Genomic DNA, 14,968 nt, shown 5'->3' with positions numbered 1-14,968 from the left:
CTCCTGCACAGAAGCAACAAAGCTGTGACTGGAAATGCATTGTGTTTGCTTGATCTAAGCAGCACAGTTGTGTCACTGTAGTTCTCTCTTGTGAAAGAAGATTGAGGGAGTACAACTACTGACCCATTTTCCAGGGAGAATGATGCTCCTCCCGGAGATTCCAAAAGCCTCACTACAACTCACTACAACTCACTACAACCACACTACAACTGCAGCAGGGAGCTTGACACTCCTCCATGCACTCCAATCCTGGCTCCACAGAACAGCTAATACACACAGCCCTCAAGCAGCAAGTCCTTACACACACAATCCCACTTTCCAAAGGCTGCTGCCAATGCCAGAGAGAAGCAACAAGAAGCTCCATACACACACTGAGTTTTATTTTAATAAATAGAGTTTTACAGGCTCAGGCTTTTTTTCTTTAAATCACATATACAGAACAGAGAAATGCCTGACCAAGTAGCATGAATTAAACTACTAACCTTGGGAAGGAATACATGCCCTCTATAACACTGAAGGTCTGAGCTGAAAAGGGGTTTGCCATCAGCAGAATAGTAATTTACTTTACAGATCAGACAACTTGAAAGAGATGTGGCCAAAGCAAAGAGAGTGACCCTAAATGGACCACCTGTCTTTATAGAGTCACAACAGTGCACAGAAAGCCAAGAGCCCAAATGCCTCCATCCTCTAGTGCCACTTCTGGATGAATATGTATGTCTTCACATCCTTTAAGCAATACATTCTAACCACAAGTAGAGAGGCTAAGCACAGCAGGTATGCAAAATTATTCCATTGAAGAACAAAAACTGGATGTCACAGTAATGTTATATTTCAAGACTTTAAATCAGCAGATGCTTTTTCATCCTCTTCAATATGGCAGTGGAACAGATCCCACCTTCTCTCATAGAGGTTTAGTCCAAAAACTTCCTGTTGGCATTAGCACCAAAGAGAGCCACTCTGATTTCTGGCATCATCTGTGGAGAAAGAACACACCAGTTATATGCAATGGGCAATACAGTTGTTCTTCCTGCAGGCACTGTGGGGTAGCTAGGCTAGGCTTCAAATTTAACAAGTCAGTTCATCTGAGATTTCTGAAGTCTTTCTCAGATCACACACAAGGCTGACAGGACTGCCTGTACTGCAGCACAAGAAAGAGGTGCCAGAGCTAGGGTTTTTAGCCCAGCCAAAGTTTCTATTACTCAAGCTTGCTTTGGTAATTCAAGTGCATTTCAGCATCTTGACTGCAGTGAAGTCATATCAAGATTCTCTGTATCACAATTTTTAGTTTTGTGCTCAAGCTTAGCTCAGAGGGATCATTCTGGGGAAAAGCACATTTGTTGCAGAAAACCACTATTAGTAGGTAAGTCGCTTCTTTCCATTCAAAAATAACTTCCTACTTGTCATCCACATTAAAACCTGATCCCATCACTTTTGTGACACACTGGAAACACAAGGATTTAATTACAAGACCAAAATAGTTGATTACATTTTGTTCCCCTTGGTTGTTGGAGAAACTCACCTGCTGAGCTACAAGGTCCAGCCGACTTTCCAGGGTATTGGAAACCTTGATTTTGCCATCACTGTTGTAGATTTCAACACCTCCAGCACTAAACAGGGACAAAAAAAAAAAAAGTTTGTGAAATCAGAGAATCACAGAATTTTAGGGGTTGGAAGGGACCTTACAAATCATCCAGCCCCAACCCCTGCCCTGGGCAGGGACACTTCCCACCAGAGCAGGTTGCTCAAGGCTCATCCAACCTGGCTGTGAACACTGCCAGGGTTGGGGCAGCCACAGCCTCCCTGGGCAACCTGGGACAGTGTCTCACCTCCCTCACAGGAAAAACTTCTGCTTCAGATCTAGCCTAAATTTTCCTCCTTCAATTCATCCCCATTGCCCCTTGTCCTGTCACTGAAGTTCCTAACCAAGAGTCCCTCTGCAGCTTCCCTGGAGCCCCTTCAGATGCTAACAGGCTACTACAAGGTCTCCATACAACCTTCTCTTCTCCAAGCTGAACAGCCCCAACTTCCTCAGCCTGTGATCACAGGGGAGGTGTTCCAGTCTTCTTATCAATCTTGTGGCCTCCTCTGGACTTGCTCCAACAGTTCTATGTCCTTCTTACACTGAAGGCACCAGAACTGTGTGCAGTATTCCAGGTGAAGTCTCACGAAACATGCATGGGTCAGTCAGAATGGAGCAGAGATACTATCCTAAATCAACATTTGTAGTCAGATAAGTAGATAAGATTTCTATTTTTTAAAATGCAAACCTTTTGATCATGCCCTACTAGGGATCAGCACGAAGTGATCCAGTGAAGCAACAGTGCAAAGCATCTCTGGAGTTATCACAGACCACAGCTATGTGCAAAGGTCCTCATTAGCATCACCTAAATATAAGTGGAGCTATGAAATTTGTCACTTCAAACCAGCTTCAGACTGTTATTAAGGCAGCTATGAGAGTTTGGAAAGGGAGGAAGAGTGCTGGAAGCATTGTCTGTTGGCCCACACTTAAGGCTCACAATCAGAGTGCACAGCTCTGTGCCATGCTCTTTATCACACTCTATGGAGACAGAGCCTTGCAGACAGAACAGGCACAAACACCATCAAGTGATTATCCTGCAGCACCCTATGACTCAATCTGCTTCACCCTGAGACAGAAAGCATGGCTACATCCACATTCCCTCTCTCCAGAAGACCCATGGTTAGGTTTCTACGTACTCTCTACTTCAGCACTGTGAAAAAGGCTGCAGGTGGCACAAAACTTTTATTGACACTTCTGACTGAGACACTGCTTGTCAGGATAAACCTGCAGAGTCTGTGCCTGATTAACGCAAAGAAGTGCCAATTCCACAGGAACAGCAGCAAACACTGAGAATATTCCACACTTAGTTTTCTGAGTGTGTTCTAGTACAAGCTGTAGCTTGAAAAGTTGCACTAAGATAATGTTCTGTATAAAACATTCCCATTTTCCTTACATATCTTCTGGCAGGAAGTTGTCTTGGTCAATGTGAACTTCCGCATCCCTTTTTATGGCATTTTTGTAGATGGGAATGCTCTTCTGTACAGCAGCCTAGGATACAAGATAAACTTCCAGTTAGCACTGACAAATCCTAGTGCACCAATTGGCTTTGACCAGCAATCATTTGTAGTAATAAAATTAAGGGTGTGAGGCCTCTTTTTTTCTTAATAAAGGAAATGCATTTCAGTTTGGCTTTGAGCCAAACACAATTATTCTTCTTAATCCTGTAGCAATGTCCAAGTTTCCAAGATAACACCCAAGCAGGCAAACGATCCCCAGCTTTGGAAGCACACTTGCTCTCTTGCGTTCCATCTGCACAGAGGTGCAACAAGCAAAGTGACATGTTTCCAGGTCACACAGAGGGGGGCTCTGGGCAGCAAATATTTGCTGTCAGGTCTCGGCCTGTGTGAGCAGGGCACTGTCAAACTGTTCCAGGTGTCCTACCTTAACCATCGGGAGATCCTGTTTCCTGCACCGAACAATCAGTCTGGCCTCAAGCAGCTGGTAGAATCCCTGCATGGAATGACCATTTCAGCATCAGAAAGCAGCATTTTAATTGCCTTAGAATTAATTAGCTCCAAGAAAGGAAAGCAGATTATCAGTTTGAAACCCTAAACCTGATGATATTGGCCTTTTATGTAGTTTTTTGCTCGCAAGTTCATCTTGTGCAGGCACTGGGAGAGAACAGCATTAATAGCTGGGAAAGAGCCCAAACATGGATTATGTGTTTGGAACTCAAGTGCAACTAAATACGTGGAACTACAGGATTGTGTTGGCCAGTTAATGTTCACATATACATAGGGATCAGCACCATCTGAGTAGACTGAGCATTCAGCCAAGCCAACACATTCTCCTGTGCAGCTCCTGAAGACATGCAGTAGTTTCAGATGCCTGTTCTAATAACTTCTGCCTTGCAGTTCCTGTGGTAACACCTGGGACTAGAACAAAGCAAAACAGGTTTAGTTCCAGTTGGAAGGGACCTAGAATGATCATCTAGTCCAGCTGTGAGTACTGATGAGTACAGATCCCTCACTGTGTCAAATACAACATGCCAAGACAAACATGGCCAGTTTGCAAGAGCAAGACAGGTTTGTTTGGTGTACAGCAACACCAGACATGAGTGTGACAAGGAAACAACAATGAGTTGGAAGCATGAGCTGGCAGGAGGCACTGTTGAGAAAACTCTGCCATCCAACTGTGGGCAGAGCTCGTGGGTGGCTCTGAGGAGTTCATTGTTCCAGGACCGACCTGTACCAGAAGAGGCACCAGTGCTTGCAGGACTAACTTTGACCAATGCTTACAGAATTTTTAGCAGCTGATTTCTGGGGCTTGAAGATGTTCTTCTAGGTAAGCAAAGCTTTCATTTCTGCTTGGTACCTCTATCACAGGCACGTGCCATACCACAGTAAATTTATCACTAAGTCTCAAACACCAAAAAGATTTCAGAAGTGGGTAGTGACTGACCTCTGGGTTTGGGGGAACAGCCTTTGTCAAAAGTGCACTTGATCCAACTAATTACTACAGCAGCTCAATGTGTGCATCCTAAAACGTGCATGTCACAGTGCACATGTACACATCTGCAGTTATTATGATGAACTGCTGCCTGGTACACCAGGTTCCACACCTCAAAGGAAGCTGCAAACCCTTCTGTTCAGAACCCAAGATGGAAACATATTAAGTGATGTTTAAAACTCAAAGATCACCCAGCAACATTTGGTGTAGACTCCAGTACAACTGTAACTTGCAGTGGGTTATTTCTGACAAAAGACACCTGGGGGATAGGGCAGCAACCACCTACTTTTTACAGTATAAGCATTTACCTGTAGAACTAGTCCATCCAGCAGTGTCTGGTACCTGGCAGTATCCTTCACCACCTTGGCAAGTCTCTGCTTGGCCTCATTCAGCAAATCCTACATTCAGAAGAAATCAGATCAGCAGAGCCCATCTGTTTGGCATTTGGTTTCGTGCCTACCAACTTTCTGTACTTCTATTATAGCTATCACACCCTGCCAACACGTAAACGTACACTCCAGCTGGTCTTCATCCAAGCTAGACCTTCATCTCTCTGCATGGCACACTATCCTTTCCAAACACTTCCCTTCTCCCTGCCCCGATCTGAACTCATTAGAACCCGACAATAACTCCTTTCTCGTGCAGAAGGGAGAGCTCAGTAGTAACAGGATAGTACCTACAATGTTAATTCAAACAAACCAAATAGGCTGTAAATAATTGCCAGATGTAAGCTAATGAAGTTGTCCAAATGACACTTTTTCAGCTTTATGGTCAAGCAAAGAAACCTAATCTATCTTTCCATCAAATAATATTCAGGTTAGGTATTTTTAATTCGAAGTAAATGCAAGTCAGAATTTAGATGAGATCTTAATTTTAATCTGAAGTAGCTGGTCTTGATTATCTTTATGCAGCAAATCAGTATTGGCTAAGATGGAATTTTTAAGCAATTTGAGTCAACTCAAACACAGCTCCGAGAACTGAACCATCATCGTTACTTCAGAGACACAGCTCCGAGAACTGAACCATCATCATTACTTCAGGCAAAGAACCTGTGTGAGTTGGTACAAACCTTTCTTTACTGTCCTGCCTCGTGATGTTTAGAAGACAAGTGCATGGTAACACAATCAGTAAGAGGACATAAGACTAACACACTTTAATGTCCTGCTCAAACCTAGTTACACTGCCCTCCCTAGAGTAACAGCATCTCTGGAACTGCTCATATCTCTTCATGAAAGAGGCTAAAGATCTGATAAGGGAAGAAAGAGTGAGCAGCATGTGACTGTAAATGTCTTAAAATGAGGAAGAGCATTATGAATTACTCAGAAGCATGAGGCTGAGTCAGCAGATAAATGAGGAAGAGATTACCCAGCAGAGACTATCACAACAGAGTTAGCACTTTAGCCACCCACCTTCCTCCTCCCTGTGAAAACAATCTAAAGTTTGAAACACGGTTTAAAGAGTCAATAAACTGGTGATTTTCTTCTGCTAACTCTGCTTCATGGCAACATCAACTTGAACATTATTTTTGACTTCCACAGATCTCTCAGCTTTTCCAATAGCTCAACAGCCCCATCTAGCAGATCACAGAACACACAAAGTGGCTCTAAGACAGAGTGGGAAAGCAGAAAACCTGCACTCTGCACAGTGAGCAGCAGAATGAGAACACACTCCATGTGCTGCAAGATAAACACAGTAAATCTGAACTAAGACTAACCATAGCCTGCTCTGATGAATGCTCACCCCATATGTCAACACACAGACTGGTCACCTACTAGAATGAGAAGCAAACCTTAGCAGGTAATCTGGGTCACTGAAGGGAACAGAAAGGTTGACAGTTGATGGTGTTTTAAGCCTCCTTGCTTACACCACATCAGTTTCAACACATACATGTCGCTTCAGGCAAACAGAACTTCAAAGTTCTACCAAACCATGCAAGAGAGTTCCTTTAAAGAATGAACCTATTGTGCAGATGACAGATACAATGGTGCCTGCAATGCTCCTGGCATTTCCCTAAAAGAGCAGGTCATAGAAACTGTGAAAATAACCTAAAGTAGATTAGCAAAGCTGGACTAAATCCTTAATGCATTTTCAAAGCAGCTTGGAAAGCCATTTTTGCATGTTGAAGCTAACATCATTCACTCACAAATCATATTTCCCTTTAGAGAATGGTTACATTTCCTTACATATGGGGAAAATAGAACCTTTGTGTATTCACTACAGAGATACTCACCGCAATAAGGTCATCCCTGGCCTTGAGGACCTTCAGTCTTGCTTGATTCATCAGGTTGGACATCTGACTGCAAGTTGCATGATAAAGTTGAATCAATCCATGAGACTTTGACAGAAGAACTGCAACATTTAACTGCATGCTTTACATTTAAAGATAACAACACTACAACATTTAAAACAGACTGCTCAGCTGCTTGAATCTGTTTCTGAACACACACAAATGATAAAATGCAGAACCCCTTCCTTCAGCAGAGACCCAAACTAAACCTGACAGGATCATTAGTCCCAGGGTAACAGACCAGGGTAGAGTCTGAGACGCTGACCACAAAAAGAAATACGAAGAAGGATTCTTTCATTACACTTACTAAAAATTACACTATTGTAGCTCAGCTTTGATAATCTCTCCCAGGAAAATCTAGAAACTCGTAATTAGAACGAAACATTTTGCCCACCATTTGTCTGTTAGCCAGGGTAAAGGGATTTTGTATTAAATCAGCGATGAAACGAGAGCTCAGGCTCTGAAATCAGCCATCAAACCTGAGCAACTTACATTTTCTTTTGCTGTTCAATTTGCTTCTCCTTCTTTTCGTAATACTCCATGATTTTCAGCCTCTGTGTCTGAACAAGACGACCCTTTTCAATGTTGAATTCTTCTTCTGCCTATAGTAAAAATCAAATAACTGAAGTGGAAATTGAATCCATGGGCTGAAAAAAACAGAATCAAGATGTAACAGCCATGCTTTCAGAGCACATTCACAGACAAGACAGGATGGTACAACTTGCGATTCCACACAAACAAAGCATTTCAACCAGTTCTCAAGTCAAAGTGAGTACAGAATGTGTTCTGCTGAACTAGAATCCTGCTAACTGAGACACAGCTTATTTTATCAATTGACTGGCACATTTCTCCTTACAGTATATTCGTCAGGCACAAAAATAGCAGATTTATATATTACATAGTGTCAAGCAGAACTCATTTTATCCGAGTTTCAGGTCTGATTTGTGTAGAACTGGTCTCTTTTCTGGCTACAGAAGATTCGACCTAAAACAAGCTACCCAGCCCTCAAGTGTCCACAAACTTCATTACTCTCAGTAATACTTACACAAGGAGAATGACAGTGTAGCTGTTAGGTTTTTTTGTGCAGTCTAGCCAGACAGCATGTGAAAACACATGGCAAATTTTCCTATCTGTACCTCAGAATCCAGCCTCAGCTTCTGACTCCTGCTTGCAGATCCTCAGGAACACCTGCTCTAGTACTGACTAAATACTTATGTAGACCTGAATGTTTAAGGGAATTAAATATTATTTGTAATGCATATGCTGAGCCCAGTAGTGACAAGGTATTTCAGCAATGGTATAATGCAGACTGGTACCATTAAACCTTCTCCAGTGAACATCTATACTCTATTAGTAGGTTAGTATTAAACTCAGTCTCTTGGGGCTTAACCTAAGTGAAGAATTCTGCAAGTAATTCAACTCATGCCTTAAATATGAATTTATGGCTCAGTTCCCCAGGATACCTACTAAATCACATCTGAAATTAAGACTGCAGGTGGCTAAACAGGTTGAGGTACAGTTATACACCAAATGTCACCAACACAATTCAGCCAGTTTAACTTTCATCTTTCACAGCTTTGGTACATGTAGGAGTTCTTGCGCAGTACTGCCAGCATTAGACCTTTGACTGGGACAAGAATTCATCCAGAGCAGCCCTGCCAGGAAGGATTTTGGGGTGCTGGTGGATGAGAGGCTGGACATGACTTGGCAGTGTGTGCTCACAGCCCAGAGAGCCAACAGTGTCCTGAGCTGCATCCCTAGCAGTGTGGGCAGCAGGGCAAGGCAGGGGATCCTACCCCTTTACTCTGCTCTGGTGAGATCCCACCTGGGGTGCTGCATTCAGGTGTGGAGTCCACAGCACAGGAAGGACATGGATCTGTCAGAGTGGGCCCAGAGGAGGCCACAAAGTTGCTCAGAGGGCTGAAGCACCTCTTCTATAGACAGGCTGAGAGAGTTGGTGTTGTTCAGCCTGGAGAAGAGAAAGCTCCAGGGAGACCTCACTGCAGTCTCCCAGCACTCAAAAGGGCCTTACAAAAGAGAGAGTGACTTTTTACTGCAGTAGTGTAGAGTGACTTTTACATGTAGTGACAGGACAACGAGAAACAGCCATAAACTAAATAGAAGAGATTTACATTACATGTTAGGAAGAAATTTTAATTGTTGTTCAGCCTGGAGAAGAGAAAGCTCCAGGGAGACCTCACTGCAGTCTCCCAGCACTCAAAAGGGCCTTACAAAAGAGAGAGTGACTTTTTACTGCAGTAGTGTAGAGTGACTTTTACATGTAGTGACAGGACAACGAGAAACAGCCATAAACTAAATAGAAGAGATTTACATTACATGTTAGGAAGAAATTTTAATAGGGGTAGTGAGGCACTGGCACAGGTTGCCCAGGGAGGTAGTGCCCCCCCCCTTGCTCAAGGCCAGGCTGGATGGGGCTCTGGGTTGGTGGAAGGTGTCCCTGCCCATGGCAGGGTGGGGTTAAAACTCAATGATCTTTAAGGTCCCTTCCAGCTCAAACCATTCTGTGATTCTCTGATTTACTACTACTGTTTCCACCTGACACACTGTGGAAGTCAAGCAAAAATTAACATGAAACCTTCTGGTAAGAGCCTGTTTTGACAAACCTCAGCAGAATTCATAAGTATGAAGAGAAATCCTCCAATCTTCAGTGATGTCAAGTGATGTACAGGAAGTGGGGGAAGGTGTTCCCCTTAAACCAGTCCAGTCACATTACCACTCAGACTCCCTGATTGCTTAAAAAAACCAGGGGTGAACTTGCATATGAATAAATTTATATTTCAGAATCACTAAGAAAACTTAAATAAAAAAACAGCTCCAGCTTGTTTTCCTTTGTCAAAAGCTGAGAAAACTTATCTTTATTTGTGTCCTAGGTTACAATGCAGGGTGTATTCTATTATTGTCTCCACAAGCTGTTAAAGCAGGCGGAGGCAGTGATCTGATCTCCTACTCATCCCTGATGGCTCCCTCAGGGGCTGTCTCTGTTTCATGGGCTGTCAGGGACCCACTCCATGACCCAGAGAATTACATTGTCCCATTGTGAGATGCCTCACCCCGGGGAGGGGAGCCAAGCATCCCCACATGGGGGTGGGGAGCTGAGCATTCCCACAGGGATATAGGCTGGGTTTGGACCAGCACAGGGAGCCCTTACCTACTGGATTCCCAGAGGATTCCCACTGGACCTTCAGGTTTAGACCAGATCTACAGGATCACTGCTCCAAGAGACCCATCACTCCAGGAGGATGCAGCCACCATTTAATGACACTACTACCAACCCCCTGACTGACAGGGTGTTAGGCTGCTTTCAGACTCCGTCAGTAGTTTCTTTTTGTACTGTTGCATTTATTGTTTTGTTTTGCCTATTAAATTGTATTTCTGACTTGGAGTCTCTCACTGGTTTGCTTTCAAACTAGCACAATTTGGTACATCATTTTTTGCTATGTAATACCTAAACACAAAACCAACTGCAGCTTACAAAGGCATTCTAGGGCCGCTCTGACTGTAACCATCAAAACAGGATGTTGGACAAAGTTTTCCTTTTGCACTTACTGACAGTGAACGTCCATTTTTACCTTTGCATCTATTTCTTCAGCCTTTTCATTGGCTTCCTGCTCAATGAAAGCCATCATATGCTTGATCTGCAACAAGAGAGAGGAAAGGAAATGTTTTCTGTTGAAAAGGACTGACTAGAGGAAGTAGGTGTATGTATTCCTCATTGGTACAGCACATCCTTCCATCCCCATGAGCTAACTCATACAATGTTGCTTGCCAAGGACATTACATTGAGCATCCAGGCCAAAGAGTCGGAGCATCTTAACACAGATGACAAGGAAATTCTTTTTCCCAGTGCTTCTACAGAATGCCATTTCCCAGGCTGTCATCAGAAGAATGTACTTGAGGCATGCCACTATACAAAAAACAACACCCAAAACCACAACAACCCAAAAATAAATGTATATCAACCTAAGTTTAAGTACTTTCATTCTTCACTAGTGAGAACAACTATTTTCACCTCCACAGGATTACTACAACAAATAATTCTCACACAGGAAAAGAGTATGTTATGGCATCAGGTGTGGAGTCCTCAGCACAGGAAGGACATGGATCTGTCAGAGTGGGCCAGGAGGAGGCCACAAAGGTGCTCAGAGGGCTGAAACACCTCTCCTATACGCAGGCTGAGAGCGTTGGTGGTGTTCAGCCTGGAGAAGAGAAAGCTCCAGGGAGACCTCACTGCAGCCTCCCAGTACTCAGAAGGGGCTTACGAAAGAGAGGAAGAGTGACTCATGAAACGCAGAAGATCAACAGAGATGGCACTGGAATGAACCTGGGCCTTCCACACTCAATGACTGGTGAAGCAAAGCAAAGGGCTACTGACCACTCTGGTCAGATCTGTACAAACAAAAGTTCCTTCAAACAGCTGAGAAATCTTTCTTGAAAAAAATGTGATAAATTCTTTAAAGACTTACAAGGTCATTAAGAAAATGCTGCTACATAGTTCAACTCAAAATGACTTTGCAAAGTAGTTGCATGTCACTTTGGAGGAGCTGTGGAAGGGAGCAGAGCTAGCACTGCTAGTTGATCCAGACCACATCAAGCCCGTGACATGCTGCTTCAGAGCCTGGTATGCACTCATACATTCTACTTGAAGAACATGTTTGAAGCACAGGTCCAGCAGCTTTAAGACAAGGCAAGCAATTGTACTGAGTTCTGCTTATTTATCACATGCCTCTCTGTCACCAGACTGAAGTTTAGGTTCACATTTGGGGCAGATGGAGCAGACCATAAATTTAGAGTCAGATTAGATGTTAGGATAAACTTCTTCCCTGTTAGGGTGTTCAGGCACTGGAATACTGCCCAGGGAGGTGGTGGAGTCACCATCCCTGGAAGTGCTAAGAGGTGTCTGGATCTGATGCTGGAGGATGTGGTTTAGGACTTGGGGGTTGCAGCAGTGACAGGTTAATGGTTGGACTCGAAGACCTTAGAGGGCTCCTCCAACACTGATGGTTCTATGATAAAAACCTACTGGCTTTTTGCACTTAGTGATGAGGTGGTGGAGTCACCAATCCTGGAGGTTTTTAAGGAGAGACTGGACATGGCACTTAGTGCCATGGTCTAGTTGACATGGTGATTTTAGGTCATAGGTTGGACTTGATGATCTCAGAGGTTTTTTCCAACCTGACTGATTTTGTGAGGCACATTTTGCAGACAACCCAATCTGAATAAACTCAGATGAGGGATTCTATGTATAGAATCTCATGTTAAAATGAAATATTTTAAAGAGAGAAGGAATATGCTAACATGAAAACTGACTAAGCACTATGCCCACAGAGATGAAAAAAACCAGAAGTGAACAGACAAGTGGAAGATTTTAGACATGCGCAGTCAAAGAAGTGAACAGCAATATCTACATCCTCAAAATCAAATCAGCAATCTCTTTAATTTCAGTTTGCCACACTTTCAAGTGTGTGTCTACCTGCAACATAAGTTTTCTGCCCTGCACTTCAGAAAGGGCAAGAGAGGCATATAAAATAAGGAAATCATTGTGTTGAATGACCTATTGTTAAAGGAGACGAAGAACTGTTGTATAGCAGCAGCAACCCTGACATCACCGAGTCACTTCCTCCAGTGTGGTTTGGTTTCTGGATTTTGAAAAAGTACTTCTAACAGCTCTGGGTGTTCAAGAACAAAACAGAAAGGAATGAGATGGAAGCAAGCTAACAGGGAATCCACTTCCCCTAGTCTGGTAAGGCTGAACAGCACTACTTCCTTCAAAAGCTGCTGCACTGACATCCCTTTTTGCTTTTAACACATACAGAGATCCAAAGTGAGATTTTTCACATCTATAAATAGGATCAGTTTTAATAACACTGACTAAAATGTATTTTTAGAAGAGACTAATTTAGAAGTAGTTTTTCCTACGGAAAGGAAGAGAAGGTTTTCCCATCAGTAGGAGTGGGATTATCCATTCCATGGGACGTACTATTTGTCAGACTGGCTGTAGCTGAAGTGACTAGATGGAACAACCTATTAAACAACTTTGACAGAATAACATAAGTCTATCAATGGGAAAAAGTCTTAAGCAGAGATGATTTTCAAGGTGAATATTATTGAAAGTGCCTTGGCAAGTAGTTAAGAAGAGCAGCTGGCAAGTACTGGCCAGATTTATCCACATGCAGGACTGTCTCCTCTCCATTCAACAGGCCCATCCTGGGCTCAGGAGTGAAAAGCACTGACAGGAAAACTGCAGAGGTGAAATGCCACTAGCATTACATGTTCAGCACATCACCAGAGCCTCAACTAACCTTTGAAGTTCAGCTCCATTCTGGCTGAGCAAGATCACCACAATGTCAGCTTTAGTTTTATTATCATAGAACCATCAAGGTTGGAGGAGACCTCTAAGGTCTTTGAGTCCAACCATTAACCTGTCACTGCTGGAACCCCTAAACCATATCCCCCAGTGCCACATCCATACACCACTTAAACACTTCCAGGGATGGTGACTCCACCACCTCCCTGGGCAATATTCCAGTGTCTGAACACCCTAACAGTATCTTCATGGAAGAGACAGGAAAGCTTTGCGGACAAAAGGCAGCACAATGTGGCATTACAATTCCCTTTCTGCAGAAAGGCAACCTCCCAATTTCACTTTCAATGTGATGTTTCCTTGCCAAGAGACTATGTTTACTGAATGAGAAAGTGAGACTTAAAGTACTTATGATGCAAAGGACAACGGGAACTTGCCTGCTCTGCCCATCATCTGCCAGAAGCTCCACAGAGCAGTGCTGGCTGGATCTATGCAGCCTTTAGCAGGGCACACCATCTTCACCCCAGCTGAAAGCAGCTGGTTTAGGCAAGGGCAGTGTTTACTGTCAACAGGGACAGAGTGTCCTGCTCTGGGAGGAGGTGTCCACACTCCGACTTCAGGGCTGTAAGTTTCCATTGCAAGCCAATCCCAGGCTGCACTACTCTGCTCAGACTATAGATGTGAAAAAGGCATTCCAGAGCACCAAATAGCCTACCCATGTGCTCAGTTATGGCTAGCTGGATGTGGTACAGCAAAAAGAAACACAAAGAGACGGAAAGACCTTAGTGAGCAGCATCTGAGACAACAGGACTTGTCCAGGGCTATGTATTTACCTGCCTTGAAGTGCAATGGCTGAACTCTGTGTATTTGGTGGTGGTGGTGGAGAGAGGGATCTAAAAGTCTACGTGTGTGAGAAGCAGGGAGCAACTGGACAACATGTGATAGAAATCCACCGTTATCCTAGGCTGCAGGTCCAGGGAGGTGATTCTCCCCCTCTACTCTGCTCTGGCGAAACTCATCTGGAGCACTGCACACAGTTGTGGTGTCCCCAACACAAAAAGGACATGGAACTAACTGCTGGAGCAAGTCCAGAGCAGACCACAAAGTTGCTAAGAGGGCTGGAGAACCTTTCCTAGGAGAGAGTTGGGGCTGTTCAGCCTGGAAAAGGTTGTGTGGAGGGCTCAGAGCACCTCCCAGAATCTGAAGGGGCTCCAGGGAAGTTGCAAAGGGACTCTTGGTTAGGAACTGCAGTGACAGGACAAGGAGTAATGGGGATAAACTGAAAGACGGAAATTTAGATTAGATCTTAGGCAGAAGTTTTTTTCCTGTGAGGGTGGTGAGACACTGGCCCAGGTTGCCCAGGGAGGCTGTGGCTGCCCCAACCCTGGCAGTGTTCACAGCCAGGTTGGATGAGCTTTGAGCACTCTCGTGGGAGATGTCCCTGCCCAGGGCAGGGGTTGGGGCTGGATTATCTCTAAGCTCCATTCCAACCCCTAAGTATCTACAGCTCTGCGATTCTCCTCTCCCTTCAACAGGACCACCCTGAGCCTGACAGAAAAACCACAGATCCTTCAACAGGACCACCCTGGGCCTGACAGAAAAACCGCAGATGCGAAACACCAGCAGCATTAGCACCAGAGCCTAAACCAACCTGAACTCCTGTTCTTCAGAGCCTTCTCTCTCCCAGCCAAGCCCTCTGCCCTCCCTCCTTTCCCCGTGATGGCACAGCTGCCCCGGCCGAGCCGTGCTCGGGCCACACATACCTGCTTCTGCACGTCGGCATCGCTGAGCGCCATGGCTGCGGGGCGGGGGCTGTGGGTGCTGCGGGTGC

The 14,968-nt window shown here is 44.3% G+C and overlaps 1 protein-coding gene across 3 annotated transcripts; it reads right to left on the bottom strand.

Annotated features, from left to right (window-relative positions):
* Positions 1–359: 359 nt before the first annotated feature.
* Positions 360–14,962, bottom strand: ATP6V1E1 (ATPase, H+ transporting, lysosomal 31kDa, V1 subunit E1). Of its 3 annotated transcripts, XM_009071230.1 has the most exons (9): positions 14,901–14,962; positions 10,406–10,471; positions 7,308–7,417; positions 6,759–6,825; positions 4,837–4,926; positions 3,461–3,529; positions 2,973–3,067; positions 1,520–1,607; positions 360–974 (listed from the first exon to the last, which is right to left on the bottom strand). In XM_009071230.1, the coding sequence occupies exons 1-9, from the start codon at positions 14,931–14,933 to the stop codon at positions 912–914; spliced, it is 681 nt and encodes a 226-aa protein (XP_009069478.1). In that variant the 5' UTR covers positions 14,934–14,962; the 3' UTR covers positions 360–911. The 3 variants fall into 3 exon arrangements, with proteins under 3 accessions (XP_009069478.1, XP_009069480.1, XP_009069479.1); XM_009071232.1 differs by lacking the exon at positions 4,837–4,926 and having other exon boundaries at positions 14,901–14,933; XM_009071231.1 differs by lacking the exon at positions 10,406–10,471 and having other exon boundaries at positions 14,901–14,933.
* Between the last annotated feature and the right edge of the window lie 6 nt (positions 14,963–14,968).

This window comes from Acanthisitta chloris, unplaced genomic scaffold, assembly GCF_000695815.1.
Source record: "Acanthisitta chloris isolate BGI_N310 unplaced genomic scaffold, ASM69581v1 scaffold5813, whole genome shotgun sequence".
NCBI classification, from domain to species: Eukaryota; Metazoa; Chordata; class Aves; order Passeriformes; family Acanthisittidae; genus Acanthisitta; species Acanthisitta chloris.
Note: the sequence above shows the minus strand (reverse complement) of the source record. Positions and strands in the feature narration are given on the sequence as shown.